This window comes from Vespula vulgaris, chromosome 3 (genome assembly GCF_905475345.1).
Source record: "Vespula vulgaris chromosome 3, iyVesVulg1.1, whole genome shotgun sequence".
NCBI classification, from domain to species: Eukaryota; Metazoa; Arthropoda; class Insecta; order Hymenoptera; family Vespidae; genus Vespula; species Vespula vulgaris.
In genome coordinates, this window is record NC_066588.1 from 4,365,147 (window position 1) to 4,384,073 (window position 18,927).

The 18,927-nt window shown below is 31.4% G+C and overlaps 2 protein-coding genes across 5 annotated transcripts; one reads left to right on the plus strand and one right to left on the minus strand.

Annotated features, from left to right (window-relative positions):
- Positions 1 to 330: 330 nt before the first annotated feature.
- LOC127062821 (CD63 antigen-like) lies at positions 331 to 12,942 on the plus strand. The gene is made up of 6 exons (XM_050991635.1): positions 331 to 684; positions 6,348 to 6,536; positions 6,722 to 6,892; positions 8,378 to 8,599; positions 8,944 to 9,005; positions 10,703 to 12,942. Exons 1-6 carry the CDS (start codon positions 622 to 624, stop codon positions 10,719 to 10,721), a joined length of 726 nt encoding a protein of 241 aa, XP_050847592.1. The 5' UTR covers positions 331 to 621; the 3' UTR covers positions 10,722 to 12,942.
- Positions 12,943 to 13,030: 88 nt separating this feature from the next.
- Positions 13,031 to 18,199, minus strand: LOC127062822 (ubiquitin-conjugating enzyme E2-24 kDa). 4 transcript variants are annotated; one of them, XM_050991639.1, is made up of 6 exons: positions 18,178 to 18,199; positions 16,052 to 16,186; positions 15,909 to 15,959; positions 15,677 to 15,809; positions 15,431 to 15,578; positions 13,031 to 15,347 (listed from the first exon to the last, which is right to left on the minus strand). In XM_050991639.1, the coding sequence occupies exons 2-6, from the start codon at positions 16,180 to 16,182 to the stop codon at positions 15,250 to 15,252; spliced, it is 561 nt and encodes a 186-aa protein (XP_050847596.1). In that variant the 5' UTR covers positions 16,183 to 16,186; positions 18,178 to 18,199; the 3' UTR covers positions 13,031 to 15,249. The 4 variants fall into 4 exon arrangements, with proteins under 4 accessions (XP_050847596.1, XP_050847593.1, XP_050847594.1 ...); XM_050991636.1 differs by lacking the exon at positions 18,178 to 18,199 and adding an exon at positions 17,647 to 18,130; XM_050991637.1 differs by lacking the exon at positions 18,178 to 18,199 and adding an exon at positions 17,061 to 18,130.
- Positions 18,200 to 18,927: the final 728 nt, after the last annotated feature.

Here is an 18,927-nt window from a genome sequence, read left to right on the forward strand (position 1 = left end):
GAATCTGTTATGTCATATAATGACTTCGTTTGATCATTTGTATTTTTCATTCTTGTTCTTTTTTCTTTCTTCAAGTTCAACGAAATCGAAAGATTTTATCTTTTGCTACGTTATGAATTTTTTTTTTATCCATCTATAAATATTCTCAATGAAAAATCAATGATGACGAAATAAATCAAAAATGATGAAATACCGAATTGGGAATAACACCTACGTTTGATACATCCTTGAGCATGAACTCAGGTAAGTGGTGGGGGATGCGAGAGCTGCGCGCGCATCGTGGCACATCGTACTGTCCGCGCAACACAACAAAAATACGTAATTTGACGACACTTCGTAACGAACGTTCGAAGCGGGAGTATCGTTCTCATCATTAATCATTCGCTCTGAATTACTGAAAGATATTTCTTAAAGTTTCTCAGTGTATATATATATATATATATACACATATATATATACATATATATATATAAATAAATCGCGTAATAGCTACCATAGAAACTAATCGATACCGAATTGATAAGGTGAAACAATCTAGACGACGAATCGTTCGTCTTATAGAAATATCCTTATTTTTTCGCGCCTAATCAAAGAAGGAGTGAGAAAAGTGCAGGAAAAAAAATGGTGTCTGGCAGTATGGCTTGCGTGAAATACATGCTATTCCTTTTCAACTTGATATTCGCGGTAAGTAACGAGGTTTAACGGTGTCATCATCCTCTCTCTTTCTTTCTTACTTTCTATCTCTTATTATTGACGTCTTTCCGAAAGAAGAAAAAAGAAGAAAATTTATTTCGCGTACGACTGTCTCTCTCTCTCTCTCTCTCTCTCTCTCTCTCTCTCTCTCTCTTCCTCTCTTTCTCTCTCTATCTATCTCTCTATCTATCTCTCTCTCGCTTAGATATTCTCGAAACATTTTTTCTTAGATTTTTTTCTTATTAGATTTCAATATTAACAAACTCGAGAGAAATATTCATAATAAAACTATCCTATTCCGCATTTCTTTATTTATTGACTTCGTGTATATGTATGTGTGTGTATTTCGCTCATTGTTAAATTCTTTTTCTATTAGATTCGTTTATTATCAAACGCGAGTGGAATATTCATAATGGAACTATCTTATTATTCATCTGTTTGTTTATCGACTTTATATAAGACACACGCACATCTAACATATACATCTAATATTATATAAATATATGTATATGTATATATATATAACACAATCGTTCAATAATGTATAACACTACTTTTCATTTTTATTTATTATATAAAATCATATTCGAGATTACATGTTTTCAGTTTGAATTTATTCTTTTTGTTTCTTCGTTCTTAGTCACAAATAAAAGTCCAGATTATTTTCAGTTGGTAATGTTTCGAAATTGAAGAAACAGTCGTGAGATACGAGATAATTGTTTTCTTTCTCTTTCACATACATCCTCTCTTTCTTTCTCCGTTTGTGTCTTTTCTTTTGCGACATTGTCGGAAAGGAAAGATATATAAAAAAAGAGAGTCAGTCGACTACATTTTTTTTTAGCTCCCTTTATTTTTTAAAGTCATTGCGTGACTCATCGAAGGAAAAGTTCCTTCCTCCGTTCGCTTTCTTCTCTCTCGATAGGAAATGGACGAGTCCAGAAGGAGAGGGAGGTGGTAGTAGGTTGTGGGTTCTTGTTCTTGCGTCGACGTCGCGTCGTAGTCGCCGAAGTGGAAGGAAACAAAAGAAAGGAACCCACAAGCAGTGTGGGCTTTGTAACCACTGACAATATAACTTTGACTCATTACTACGAAAATTTCGTTTTGAATTATTTATCTTTTTCCTGCTAAAGACTAATTATATCTTCATCTTTTTTTTATATATATTATTCTTTACTTCATTTCCAAATAATTAATCGTATATCAATCCAAATAATTAATCATATCTTTGTATTATTATTATTATTATTATTGTTGTTCTTTTTTTTTTTTTACTTCATTATTTATTCTTTTCATTTTTTTGTTATTATCATTTAATTTCTTTTATTTTCTTATATAAGCACACACCCTCGAATAATAATGATCATATATGAATAAACATGTACACTCAGGATGATAACAATTCTAATGAGAACGACTAGATGGAAAAATTTTATTCGATCGATCACAAAACGTTAATGAATAAAAAATAGCAAAGCTTCGTTTTTGGCCGTAATCGATTTCTCTTGTATGTACATAAATTACATCTACATATATACTATTACGACTACTACTACTATATATGTATATATACATATATATATATTATACATAGTGTAAAGCATGCGACATATATACGAAAAAGAGAGAGAGAGAAAGAAAAAAGAAAAAAAAAATGCTCGATCGAGGTTACTTAAAACTCGATCTTCTTTTCTCAAACGAAACCAGGTCAGAGTTTTTCGAACTCTGACATTCGCACGTACTCCTGATATATTTGTTTCTCCTCCTTCCTACTTCACCCACTCTTCTCTTCTATTACTTATTTTGTCAAATAACCCCTCTCGATTGCTCCGTTGATAATAAATTTCTTTATCGTTCCAATCGATAAAATCTTTCTCTACTACTAAACGACAAATAGAGAAAAAAGGGGGTAGTAATAGTAAAGAATATCTACGAGAGTATCGTAGGTTATGTTCATTCGATATAGAAGACTATATGGTACGTGTTTTATCGTAAGGGACGAAGCAAGGGATGAACATATTGTACATATGTACATAAATGGCCCAATTTTTTTTCGTTCTAGCTATCGCCGTGCATATTGCACATACATACTTTTAAGTATTACCGTCTGTTAGGTTTGAATATAGGTAGAAAAGTCACACGTTCGTTGGACTAGTATGTTTATATACAGGGTGGGCCAAAAATTCTTAAAAATCGTATCGATTTAATTTATCTTCAAAATGACTTAGAAACTTTTGACTCACCCTGTGTATATAGTGGCTGTGTACACGTATTTTATATATATATATATATATATATATATATATATATAGAATGTTTCATAATATATGAATTCTCGCAATATGGTGGACGTTGCACTCGACATATTTCATATAAACATATTCAATGTAACCTCATTTTTGAGTAAGGATCTACTTGCTTTATGTTCTAATAATTTGATTTATTAGTCAGAAATAAACAGAATATCCCGCAGACCAAATAATTATCTTCTTTAATTGCGAGAATAAAAAAAATATTTCATACATTATTCGAATACTTCGTTGGTCTCAAAGAGTGAACAAGGTTACCTACTTCTTATATCGTCACACTGTTACAATATACAATTATGTGACTTATTTATGAAACTCTATATAAAAGACATCCTATATATATAAAAAAATGAATAAATAACTATAACCATCCATCAAAATAACTATGACAACAACAAAATTTCATCCCATTTTTTCAAAATAGTTTATTTATTGTTTTTAAATTTCAGTATCGATCATATTATATTTATTCATGTATTATGAAACATCCTGTATATGCGTACATATTTATTTATACACCTACGCATATGTATTTTAAATATTAATTACAATGAGATTTGTCCGAGTATTATGAAACACACTGTATACGTATACGTGCAATGCCCGTCGTTTTCTGTCGAAGGGGGGTCAACTTCTCGAGAGAGTAAAATGTATGTATATATGTATGTATATGTGTTTGGATATATATGTGAACGTAGGGTGGTACGCGACCTCCGTTAGCCAAGCGTACAAACCATATACGTGGACATGTTTTGAACGAGTCGGAGGGAGAAAGGACGATAGCATCGATACCATTGTGACTAACGTAGTGCTACGTCGAATCGAATCGACATTTTATATACTACTCGTCTTATCCATTACGATTTATATATCACGTATTCTAGTACCTTTTTCGTTTAGTTGATATTCTTCTTATTCGTATCGTATCGTATTGTATCGTGTCGTATCGTGTCATTAACCGTTTCTTTTAAACGAATGCAAATTGATAGACGGAAGTCTGTTCGAGACTGCTAAGAATTAATTATGAGCTTAGACTTCTTTCCTTTTTTAGGTTCTTCGATCACTTAATCTTCTTGAAAATTCAACGTAATTGGATTCAATAATAAATAAATTTATTTATTAATTCAGCATATTTATCATTTATGTTAATCAATAAGAGACAATTTGTAGATAATTTAATATCGAGAAATAATTTTTAAGTCATTTAATTTATCCAAAATGTCAATGTAATTTGATTAATAATTAATAAATTATATAAGACGCGTTTATTGAGTAATGATGATTAGTAATGAGATTGTTCGAGCATCCATGGTGGCTTAAAAGAAAAAAAAAAAAAAGAAGGATCATAAATGAAAAGGTTAGATTATAACGCGCCATTTGCTTTTACACGTTTCATTTATTTCCTATAGGTTAAATTTTATAGAGCGAATATATAAAATGTAGTGAAAGGGATCGTAAACTTATTTTTTTCTTTTTATATTTCGTTTTATTTCATTTCATTTCGATTTCTAACAACAAGTAGACATTATTCTTTCCATGAAAAATCTATTTTCGAAACAATTGCTACAAGTGACCGAAATAATCTTCAGTCAATAACAACGAAATATAGTATATAACATACTTAAAAAGATTATGGTTGATTGACCAATACATTTTGACATTTATCTGTGTCTGTCCATTTGTTTTTCTCTTGAAAGTACGGAGAACTAGGTTTCGCAGAGATATTCATTATTTATTGGTTAATAAACCTGCCGACATACAATATGTGTGTGTGTGTGTATATATATATGTACATATAGAAAGGAGTCAAGAGAGTGAGAGAGAGGGAAAGAGGAAGAGAGTGAGAGAGTGCGTGGTTCGTTTTACAATACGAACTTCAGCATCTACCTTGCCCTCTTTTCTATAATATATATATATATATATATATATATATATATATATATATAATGTATGTATATAATATTTACGCACGCGCGCGCATACACACACTTATATGCACACACGTTGCCTTGTCCGTGACGAATACACGCCCTACTTAACTCATCTAACGGATAATTTTGCCCTTAATTGAAACCCTTTTATGAGACGCACTCGTTTTATCTATATTTCTGCGTCACTTCATACGCTTCATTTCATCGTTACAATCTTCTTTTTAAAGGTTAGGATAGGTCAATGTGATTATTTAAACTTTTACTATTAGAAAGATGCCATGATGATAATGATAATGATAATGATAATAATAATAATAATAATGGCAATGAAAGAGCTTTATGATTGGTTGATCGTTTGATATTTCATCTTAAAATTAACTTTTTTTTTTGTTTCGTTTTTGTTTCTTTATAGAGTAGAGAGAAAGAGAAAGAGAGAGAGATTCGTTTTTATCCTTTTTTACCGATCGATTTGACACCATCCGAATCAATAAATAAATTCGTTCGTATTTCTAGTAGTTGTTGCTTTTCGCGTAAAGATATGAATGATTACTTAGGTCGCGCACGATCGATTTCACGCGCGTAGTGGTACCAGTGGTTTATAAGCAATGATCAGAAACTGTTTCATGGACGCAAAGTAACTTTTAATCATAGAAGGACGAACTAAATGTCTATTATTCGAACGTTCGAAATTATCGATAATATTATATGAAAATGAAAATCTCTTCTGAAAGGAAATGTATAGAATATGATTCGAGGACAATAATAAAAAAAATTCCTTTCTCTTTCATATATATATATATATATATATATATATATATATAATATTATATAGGTAGGCGTATTTCTCGTATCTACAAGGCGTGTATAAATAAAGCAAAGACAAAGCGTAGGTAGAACTTTTGTCAGTGTCTATCCAAAGACGTCTCTACCTACGACTTCAGATATGCTATTAAATATATACAGGGTGTCATAAACATTTTTTCAACGAATCTTATCAATATATACGTGTGTACTTCACAATTTGAAACAGGCAAATTTTTAATCCATTCTTATCAACAAAAATATAAATTTTCAACTTATATTATTATTTTTGTATTTTCATTCTTACAATGTATATTTTATAGATAGTTTGTATAATACCACTCAATATATTAGCTACTACAGAAGCTTGTAATTATTTTTTTTTTTCTTTTCTTTTTCTTTCTTTTATCTCAAAGATAACAAATAATTACTTTATAAGAACGTCTCTATTTGGTCCGAGTTCAACGACTACTGAAGTTGTCGTCGATCGATAAGTCAATGAATCATTAATGAATAACGACAAAAATAGAGACAGAACTTCTTTTCCTATTCTACGTGAATCCTTTCGTTATTTAAAATAAGTTTTCTTGATGAAAATTTATTTGTTCTTTTACAGATTAGCGGTATCGTCTTCATTTCCGTGGGCGCAGTAATTCTGGTCGGTTACAGCACTTACAACAATTTCGTCGACAGCTGGTTCTTCGCCGCACCTGTCTTAATGATAATCGTCGGCGTTGTAGTCTTCTTGGTGTCGTTCTTTGGTTGTTGCGGCGCAATAAAGGAAAATCATTGCATGTTGATAACAGTACGCAAGTTTAAAAAAGAAAAAAGACAGAGAAAAATTCATTTACCGCCATTTGTCGTGCCGTTCATTTTTTGAGATTATTATAGTCGCCATTTTTTTTTTATTTATTTATTATTTGTTTTGTTTTTTTTTATGTAATCCAAACATATCTCCTTGTATCTATACTATCTTCATTTTCTTTTTAGTACTCGGTCTTCTTGATGATCATCTTTGCGCTCGAATTGGGTATAGGTATCTCAGGCTACGTAATGCGTAATGAAGTGGATTCTATGTTACTTAATCATTTGAATACAACCTTTTATCAATACAAAACTGATGATGACATTCGTAAATCCTGGGATATCATGCAGTACGACGTAAGTAAATAAAAACCGGTTATACATAATTTCTTTGTATATTTATCCTTACCTTTTTTCTTTACACTCACATACGCGCATACACGTACATATTGCTTGCTGGAATAGAATTACATCTCATCCTTTTCTGCGAAGGAAAAAGTTTATTCCATAATAAGTTCTTATTATAAAAGTAATATTAAGTTCTTCGAAAGATTTTACAAGTTCTTATACAATTGAAGATTAAGAAAATAAATTGGCCATTCAATTGAATAAGTTTTTATTTCTCTTTTTTATTTTTATTTTATTTTTTTTTTTTTATTTCTTTTTTTTCGGAATACTGTACAAACGTATATACGTATTCGCCTTGTAAACTGTGAATCAATATCTACTTCGTCTCTTTTTCCCTCGTATGCTAGATTATTGTATCTATGTACCCCATATATATATATATATATATATATATGTACGTGTGGTACGAGAATATACTACTCGTATATTACCACGTACATTCCACATAACCTTACCACATACTAACTTACGTACACGTATCATATCTATTTCTATTTGTATGTAGCTTAGTATTAATGATACTACAAGGATCCTTGAATATTTCCTAGCATTTCGAGTTCCCTATATATATACGTAAAACGATTCTTTTTCGTCATTATCCTTTTCTATAGAAAATCTTAAAAATCATTATTTTATCGAAATATTACATAACATATATATATATATATATATATATATATATATATATATATATATATATTGTTTTACACGTGATATTTAAGCTCGATCGATCAGGTAACTTAATAAACTTGGTATTTAAGCGAAGTATGTTATACACTGGGTCACGCTATGTATAAGTACAGTTTATAAATGTATACGGTGTCCCAATTGAATTTACTATTTTGAATATCTCCGTTATAAAGTACAGTAATATCATAATCATTTATTTTTCTAATTTATATATATATATATATATATGACATTATGGTTTTCCTGATTTATTTATCACTGTATGTTGGTAACAGTAGACGGTTTAAAAATAAAAAGAATTAATTTACCGTATTATTTTATCGGTAATTATCGTCGCCATATTATCTTTTATCAAGCTATTTATCTATAGCATTTTTCAATACTTTCTATTTTAATATTCGATGAATATAATATATATATATGTTGTTATTATTATTATTATCATTTAATTGAATTTTATATTTCTATCGAAATATCACGATAAATTCAAATAGGACCCCCCGGTATACATACTTACACAATATATACATCTTCACTGGTGAAAGGGAAATTGTGTAAGAATCACTTGATCGATTACCGAACGCGTTTCCGTTGCTTAGTATGAGTTTAATAATAATAATAATAATAATTCAACCAAGAGAGACCTTCGTAGTCCTTGGTGATATTCGAGCTCAATAATAATTGTTTTGTATACATGATATCCCCATAAATCTATCCATTAATTCGATAATATTATTATTATAGTTACGATGCTGTGGTATAGAAAGTCCAGCAGATTGGGCCAAGCTCGATTACATGGATAATGTTATACCGAATTCTTGTTGTACTGAAATTTCTGCTGGTGATAAATGTGATTCGAATTCGATTTATTCCAACTCTGAAGGCTGCATGTCCAAGTTAGAACAGACCATTAAATACAATTCTTTGGCTTTAGCATCTGTTGGCATAGGAATTACTCTTATTCAGGTAAGATAAATTTTAATTTCTTTACGAGACAAGACGTTTTATATATATATATTTTTTTTTTTATTTTCTAATGATATGCGAAAGAATGTCACAACAAAAGATTTTTGTTTCGATGAAAATTAGATTTAAATCACATTTGAAATATCATTAGTAGTTCCTAACTTTAAAAAAAAAACGAAAGAATAAACGACAACGAGTTTAAATGAGACACCCAGTATATTGGTCTATTCTATTGCGATCGCAAGTCGTATTAAGAAAAAATTGAATTTGATATTACCAACATACGCGTTGTGACAAAGGTCTTGTTACAAGATATTTTTATTCTTTTTTTATATTGGTTTCAGTTGATCGGAGTAATCTTTGCGTGCTGTTTGGCTCGCTCAATTCGTCGCGAGTACGAGACTGTGTAAGCTGACAGACACAAATTTTAATTGCAACATGCCTAACATGCACTTTTTATAAGTACTGTTCTGTTACACTGGTTACATCACCCTTATCTTTGTTATGTTAACTATATATAACTTACAATCTCGGTGCACAATTTACACATCAAGAGTGTATTCTTTTTTATTGCTTATCTTACTGACACACTTTGCGTTAAATATTCTATCTCTCTAAAGGGGTTGATCAATTTAAAATATACGTTGAACGAATGGTATTGGTATACTAAGTACGAAATTGATACTATTTTTGGTAATTGGGCTTTCTCTATAGTCATAAAGATCTTTTCATATGTTTTATACGTATACTTTTTTACATTAAATTTACAACACCTAAAGACTTTATATGTATATTACTATAATAATCTATCACTACTACAACACATTGTTTTTGTAAATCCTATAAATTTGCATTGTAGGTAACAATTATATATACGTAATATCTAATCGTATATACATTCAGCTTCGTAATACTGTTATAGCCGAGCTATGGGTAACACGATTCAAAAAATTACATATAATATATCAGTTGACTGGCACAGATTATTTCAGGTTTTGCTACGAGCTTCATGTAAAATGTTTATATTGTATTTGATCGTTCGGCTTATTAGAGAGACTATATTTTAGTAGTTTTTTTGTATCAATCTTTTAAGTTCGGATATTATATTTCCAAAAGAAATCAATTGCAAAATTTTCAAACAAATTTTAAATAGTCTTGGCTAAACAAATATTCATCGTAAGGAATGGCGTTGTTGATGTTAAACGATAGCAAGGTATATCGTCATTTTTTTTTTTCTATTTTTAAATTTCTTTTCTTACATACTAAAAGATATATTATTAAATCTGCAAAGGAGTAAGTGAAACAGATGCAATTTATGTTAAAAGCAAAAGCTTTCTTCTCTCGCATGAATATATGTCTATATAGATTATTTATTAGGGCTCCACTATAATAATGCTAGTCTATTTGGTTTTCACGATTTAAGCATTGATTATGTAAGTACTCGAGAAAACTGTACAGTTTCAAATGTATCTGTGATTGAAAATCATAATTAAGCAAACTATTTCTTGGTACATTCATTGTTTTGATACAAATGAACAAAGATTTTTAGATTAACAGGTATATATCCCCTTTTTGTCTACACAAAAGGTACACAAGTATAATAGATTTAACGCGAGTATTTGCATATTGAAATGACGTGTAAAACGGTAAAATATATATATGCGTAAACTACAGTTAAGAATTACTATTTATCTATTATTAAGATATTTTGTTGTTTATTACGGTGTAAAGTTTACGTAGTGTTATAATTATGATTAATGGCCATATCCTATATAATGAATATACAACGTCAGATTCAAATAATAATTTTATCTTTAGCACTTTGTAGAGAGATATATATAAAAAACTAACCAATGAAAAAAGTTTCTACATAGTGCAGGTAATAAAATGGCACAACAAAGTCAATGCCAATCTGTTCATTGTTATAGAGCGAAAGGTCTGTCGACTTTGGACACTGCTGGTAATAAACATTTCGCTTATAATTACGTTTTTATCAATGGAATGTTTGCTTTTTATATGTTATTGCTTAGTCAATATGCAGTGCACTTACGTTATTCGATTGATGTATCTAAAAATCTAGTGATGTAATGTTTTTACTTACAGCGAAACCACAGCACACTGATCTGCCATCAATTAAGGGGCATTTTTCATAATATTGTTCATCATACATTGGCAGAAAGATATTTATAGTTCCATTGCGAATATGACCATTTTTATTAATTATTGAAATGCTTGAAAATGTATAGCAAAGAGGAATGATGTTAAAATTGTGTTAAAATAACTTTTCTACACACATAATGTAAAAGAGAACATATATCTTGGAAAGATTTATTCTTGAAGAACTATTTTCTGATTTCTCTTTATAAAGAATTCTCTAACAAAAATGAAATGATTTACTGCCATTACATGCCAAAAATGCCAAAGAGAGCATAGCGACTATAAGAGTATATATGTAACAATCTCTCTCTTTTTCTTTTTATGTATAATGCTACAAGACCATCATCGTAATGGAACAAAAAAAAAATAAATAAATAAAAATAAAGAAATTACTAAAAAGTATTTAAAAAAAAGTGAGCGATAATGACAATTAATACAATTGATGTGCCATGTGTTGCAGCCATGATGTAAAAATAATTATCACAGAAAAGATTTCTCATCTATGTACAATATGTCTTCGCTCCTTGTAGAAGCATAGATATTAACATGACCTGAGCTGCTTAATTTTCGTGCTCGCAATAGCTCTACAACCATCATTCCTCTTTAATTTATTATCATATATAAAAAGAAACAATGAGCTATTTTTGCCTAATCTTCCCTCTAACAATACAGTGTGGATTGGTTATCAAAGATTTACTCGCAGAGAAAAGCCTGTGTTTTAATACTCATTATTATGCAAAATGGCTTATTGCTTCTGCTATATTTAAATATGAATGATATAAAAGATACCTTTTTTTTAACAACTCTTTATTTAAATAGAATTATCAAATGTTGCAGCAGTCTTACATGTACCAAATTTGTAATGATATCGTATTTTTTCTAGAAATGTGCGTACTTTTATTCGTAATTGGCAAAATATCGTGATATATATATATATATATATATATATATATATATATATATATATATATATATATATATAAACAATATATACACAATATCTCTCCTCGTATTGATGCTTAATGCTCATATTACATAATCACGGACATAAATATTGATGTATTTTGGTATTTAGGACAGCTTTCAATGATATATTAACTGGTTAACATTGTCAATTTGTCAATAATGGTCCTTTGTGTCATTAAATACCTATATTAAAATATGCTATATCACATGTTCTATACCAACTAGGATTGTATTTAAAAAAAAAAAAAGAAAAAGAAAAAAAAGAAAAGAAAAACAGAAAAATTTAAAAAGAATCGCTATAAAAAAAATCTACATTGTCTCGATTTTGCGAATCAAAGTACTTGCAACTGATATCATAATATTATCTATTATTTCTTGAAGTCTTGTATTATTGAGAAGAATAAGCTGAAACTAGGACAGTTATTGTTAACGACAAGTTATGTTAATGATGATGATGATATACACATATGGTACTTGAAAATTTGCTACAATATTCTTTCACAATTGAAAAATCACGATGACATAATTATTTAATGTACAACAAGAGAGGTGTAAAAAGATTCAGTGATATTTGTATTATGTATGTATGTTTTAAAATGCACTCTGGTAGTATTAAATATGCAAGACCTCAGAATGGATATAAGTGAAACATTCGTAGATCATTGTATTCACAGTATATTATAAACTATCTAGCTAAGAAATATATATGATTAAAGTGTGCCTAACTTATAGAAAGAGAGAAGACATATGTTATAAATGATTAATATAGAGAAAAAAAAAGTTTTAATGTCACTTAACTGTCTTGCGCAACATAGCTTGTCCAAAACTGGCACCTGTCCAAAGTTCGCTCCTTTTAATTACAATAATCGTCATTTTGTTTTTTTATAAATCTCAATTAGATTCTTGGTATACATTGATTATTGGGCAAGAGATAAGACTGATAAAGATTATTGTAATCAGTATTAATGAGAGCATTGGTATTTTACATATATATACCGTATTCTTACAAGAGTGTAAATTTATACTAAATTATATATTTTATCTGCTTGTATTTTTTTTTCTTCTCTATAAAAATGTAAATTATATTGATAAATTTGTATTAAGATAATTCCATTATTTTAATATAACTTATTATTTTTTGGCAATTTAGGAGCCAACGACATGTCCTTAGCACATATTTGTCTAGCCTTTATGTATATTAATAAATTAATTACACTAATCATCTTGTATTTAATCTTGTATATCTTGTACACCTCGTATAAAATATATATAACAAATTTAGGAAGGAAAAAAATTAATTCCGCGATATTATAATTTTATAATCAGTTTATTTTATTGTAATTTATATTTATGCAGACCATTCGGTAGCAGACTAACATCCATCATTGATTAGGATTAGTGGATCTCTCATTTCTCTTTTTTTTTTTTTTGCCATTTTGATATCACCAGAGCTGTAGCCTCTTTCTGTCTTTAGTGAATGAGAGAGATTACAATCGCATTCGTCAGTTAAATAGTTTCTGTGGATAGCGCATATTTATTTTTGTGAATAATGCAGCATAACTTTGAACATATGAAATATATTTAAAATACAATGTAACATAATCTCTTTGTCTAATAAAAATTGCGAAATGAAATATCACTTAATCGAAGAGCTTATAGATAAAGAAATCTCTCAAAAAAAAAAGAACGGATAAAAATTGGAATTAATTATTTTCTTGGAATGGAACGTTTCCCCTGATGATTTGTTACAAAAGGAATACAAACGGAGAGCGATCCTTAGTTAAATTCTATTTAACAGGATATTATAGTAAACTGCATTATGCACTTTCATAGACAAAGTTTTTTGTTTTTGTTTTTGCAGCTCTCTCTAGTTAAGGAAGAGCAAGATTGATTATATTCCATTACTACTCTTATAAACAGCAAATATGCACGTTCGACAAATATGTATGTATATCGACGTATTTACAATTCCTAAATAGAATTAATGCGCCGCTTTCACACTAAGCAACATACAAAATTTGATGTTCGTTCAACAGTTTACAAAAACCAGAAGACCTAACATTCTCAAGTAATCTGGGAACCGAGTAAAATTATGAATAAAACGATTATGTCTATAATGGAGGTGTAAGAGAAAGAAAAAGAGAAGAGAAAGAGAGAGAAAGAGAGAGAGAGAGAGAGAGAGAGAGAGAGAAAGAAAGAGAAAGAAAGTCTCACCTCATCATGCAAAGTCATTTCACACAGTGATATTTACAAGAGAATTCTGACATCGAAGAGAAAAATCTTAAAAGCTTAGTTTACATCATAAAACTGTACAATGTTAAATTGAATGAGTTTTACTGATTGTTTATTACAAGGTATATAAATTGCAGTCACACACATTACCACCCAGTTTTCCAAGCAACAACTTGCTCCTTCGATCTGAATTATTTACAAAGTGGTCTGTTGGTCCACCTTGCCATTAAAAGCCATTATCTTTCGTCTCTTGCTATAGATGTGTTCTAATTATATAGAAATTACATGAAAGAAAAATTTGTATAAATTGATCAATAGCGTATAATCCAAAAAGGATCCCTTAGTAGAAAAAAAAAATTCAATACTTTAGTGAACACATTGAATATGAAATGGCTACTACACAACAGATTATAAAACGAGTAAAACATTTCTTAATTTGTTTTGTGGCACAGCCATTTTCCTAAAGAAAAATAAAGTACAAATACCAAAAAAAGAGTAATGAAGTACGGTAATGTGATAATACGGAATACTTATGGCTAATAAGACAATTTATACATACGCATGTAGACAATAGAAATTCCAGTTTCTTCATGTACTAGTTCGAATATACAGGAAATGATATTTATTTACAGTTACAAAGATTTTGCAGGTGGCCCCAAATATTATAATTGGATTTTATGTTCTTGCGAATTCCAATATTTTCTTTGGAGAAGATGTACTTGGTAAAAATTCCGAATAGGTGCACGTAATGTTGGTATGGCCAATTTGGATAAAATTGAATTAAAATTACATTTAAACAATATAATTTAAAAATATAATAAAATTGAGTAAATATAAAAATATTGGAGTTTACATTGTGGAGAATCGTGCTTTTCTAGATTCACGTTTCACAAACTATGCACCTAATTACTTATAATTTAATTTTTAATTATATTGTTCATGATATCACCTACCCTACAAGTGTTAGCAGTATCGGCTTGGTATTGTTTGCATACAATACAATCCATTTAAATACTATCCCGTCATAATTTTTAGGTGAAAAACTCCTATTTCATGCCCTAACACATTATACTTGCACACACATTCATTCATCTTAGGCACATTACATCCTTGAAATAAAGCACATCACAATCATGGTCAAGCTGATCTCAAAAGGTCTTCACGTAGAGTTTCTCGACCAGTATAATCATGGATAAAGATGTATAATAGCTATTGTGAGACGTTTTGATGAGAACAGCAGTTGATGAGAACTTGGCATGAGACTAATAGGAGTTACATATGTATTACAAATATGCTCATGTAGCGTAACGCTTGGTCCATAGCCGTGCTATGCGATCGTGTTCTTCTCTGTTTTGTAAATATTGTGTTGCTATACTACCCACTAAAGGATCAGCTGTAAAAGAAAATTTTATTAAGCGTTAGCTTACAGACCACTCGTTGAAAATATTTACTAACTACTATTATAAAATGTTGTACCTGGATTACAGTCTGTGAGAAGGGAGCATATAGAAAGTAACACTTTTGAAATTGTAAGTGCAGGAGACCAATTGTCTTTCAATATGTCCAAACAGATCACTCCTTGACTGTTGATATTGCAGTGATAAATACGTGTTCGGAATGTGACCTACAAAAAGGTAATATTAATGTGTATCTTATAAACATTAAAATTATATTTACAAAATAAACAACGTTGTATTTTGAAAGCTTTGATATCTAATATACCTTTGGAGGTTTAAAGGGGTATTCTGGAGAAAAGTGTATGTCAAGAAAAAATACACCTCCTTCGTATACAGAACCTGGAGGACCCAATATCGTAGATACCCACTCATACAAATTATCTCCTTTTGGCCCTGCACTGTAAAAACAAACGATAAGATTGTAAAAAAGAAATTTATATACCATAATTACCAAAAGTAAATAATGGCAGCGCATACTAATTACGATAACAACAAACCTGCAATTTGGAGGTGGGTCTAATGTGATTTCAGCCAATTCTTTCTGTATCCTGCGATAAAAATATTAAACAAATAAAAATAATTATAAATGGATACAACTGCCAAAGTAAACGTTAAATGATAAATCAAAAAAGTTTGGTACCTTTTAGCAGAAGTTCCTAGAGCTTTCGACATCTTTGGATTTGGCTTGGTTTCTTTGTTTTCTGGCTTATTGTCTGCCAACGATGAACCACGACCTCTTCCGGTTCCACTTGACCCTGCCCCAGACGACATGTTTCTGCAATATATGCATAACGTGAAGGTTATCATGTCACGTTAAAGCAATTTGTTGACATAAAAAAAAAAAAACTTGTACACATAACATTTTTGTCATAAAACAGGAAACACCTATTGAGATAATAAGTATCTTACAACGCTCAACTCGTCAACTTAATTTGTAATATTTAAACAAGAAAAAAAAAAGAAAAAAAAAGAGTGTGTCTATTACATATATATGTACAAGAGAAAATATAGACCGAAAGGAAAATATCTTCAAGTTCAAATGAAGAACATTAGACATTAAATTACACAAAATGTAAAGTTCTAAATATCTTTAAATATCATAGTACGAGATTGACGTATTCTAAAATTGAAAAAAAGAAAACTAAAACTTGGTTAAACGAGTATTCGTCTATCGATGAACGTAAAAGAGAACAAAGATCTCGATGTAAAGAAGAACCATCGTAGAAATTTTCTGAGATTTCTTTCATATCTATTTCTTCAAATTCTCGAGTCGTTTGATCGTTTTGGTTCGTTTTAGCCGCGACGGATAACCGCCTCGAGCTTCCTCGAGAACACGATCCCTAGGACGTACCGCCCGAGGAAGGAAGGAGGAGGGGAAGAACGGAGAGAGAGAGAGAGAAAGAAAAAAGACAGAGATAGATAGAGAATTGGAAAAGGAGAAAGAAGAGAAATAGGAGAGAGAGAGAGAGAGAAAGGAAGAAAGAAAGAAAGAAAGAAAGAAAGAAAGAAAGAAAGAAAAGAAACTAAGAAAGACAGAGAAAGATGATAGATCAGAGTGAGCGGTGATAAAAGATCGGAGTAAGAGAGGAAAATATAAAAAGAGCTCTTAGCGAAAGGAAAGCGCGACGGACAATGGTAGGCTCTCGTACCTCGTGTGTATGATGCGTCCGTCCACGCCGTGTTTGCCGTCGTCGTCGCGCGAGGAACTATCTCTCGCCGGGATTGGTGGGGAGGGGAGGCGCGGGTCGAGGAGGAAAGGAGCGAGGGAAAGGGACTTGGCGGTCCGCGTAGGAGAAGAGCCGCGCGGACTTTGCGATGATTCGCGGCTTCGCCGGTTCTCTCCTCGCGTGAGAAAGAGAGAGAGATAATGGAGTCCGCGCAAGCACCACGCGCGCAAGCTCTCTCTCTCTCTCTCTCTCTCTCTTCTTTTTCTTTCTCTCTCTCTTACTTCGAAGAAGAAAAATAAAATATAAAAAAGAAAAAAAATAATACGAATAAAAAAGATTAAAAACTATCGAGACAATATCGGGTCTATGGTGCCGTCCGTGTTGCCACTAGTAGCTCTTTTATTATTCTTCTTCTTTTCGTTTTAATCGAGAGTAACGACGATTCGCGAAACAACACGAAGACAGAACGCGTTATTCCGTGAAACGTCGAATTTACAATGAGTAATGCGAATTCGTAATAACGTGTCTTTAACTCCCGTGTAATGACGTGATCGAGGATAAAATATACCTATCCCCGAATCGGTAACACACAGAGATTACGCAAAGTCGAGAAGAAGAAGAAGGGTAGGGACGCGCGTCGATCTTAAAGCACAACACCATTCACGAAGGGGGGAAAGGTTGGGTAAACAGCACACGAGCGTGGAAAAAGCAAAGAGATTCGTTCGAATTGTCGTCGCTCTCTCTCTCGCTCTTTCGCTCTCTTTCGCACTCTCTCGCTCTCTCTCTCTCTCTCTCTCTCTCTCTTTCTGTTGTCGTCTCTTCTTCTTCTTCGACACCCCCGGAAGCACCGGCGCTTCTCTCACGTCCTCCTCGTCGTCTCCCTCTCGCAATCATTCATCTCCCTTTCATGTCCCGAAATCGCGATCGCGGCGTCCTTCGTTCCACGACGAGCGCCGACGAAACGTGCGCATCTCTCTGACCGTCGTCGCCGGATGTTGACTCTGCCCGGCCCCGTCGCCGCCGCCACCACCGCCGCCACCGCCGCCGCCACCACCGCCGCCGCCGTTGCCGCCGCCACTACCACCACATCACTACTCACCACCACACCTACTATCTTAACATAACACCGCCACCGACACCGACACCGATACCGTACCGTCACCGTCACCGTCACCGTCACCACTATCACTGCAGCGAACCAATACTTTATTTTCTAACGCGTGGCGGCGCTGCGAACGTCGCTGCACTTTTCATTATCCCCACCGATCATACTTCATTATTTTAATATACATTTCTCTTACTCTTCTTACCATTCTTTACTTTAATAAGTTTTCTCGCGTCTTCGATTTACGATAATAAAAATCTTTTTTCTTATTCCTATCTTTTTTCTTTCTTCGACGTTACAACTCTCTTTTGTTTACTCTTTAACATCCGTCTCCCTTCTTATTGCTCTCAAAGCAATCGTGATTGGTCAGATTTATTCTTATTGAAATCCCGCGAGAATCTCTTTCATTTGACTGTTATATTCGTTATTTAATAATTCAAATTATTTTTTTATATTTATTACTCTTTAATTAATGTTTAATCTTTTATTCCGTATTTTTTTAATCACTGTGCTTTGATTGGTTAATTGGAGATCCTACTTTTCTGATTGGTGTTGTTTCTTAATGAATAGAAGATATTAACATATTATGTTTATTTATCAGTATTACGGTAATTATTCGAATGAGTTTTTATTGAATATAAGATCATTATAAGCTCGTAAATAACAGGTTATATAATTTTTACGATTTTTTGTCATGATAATTATTAGTTCTAATTCTTACTGATATTGGCGCTGCGAACCACT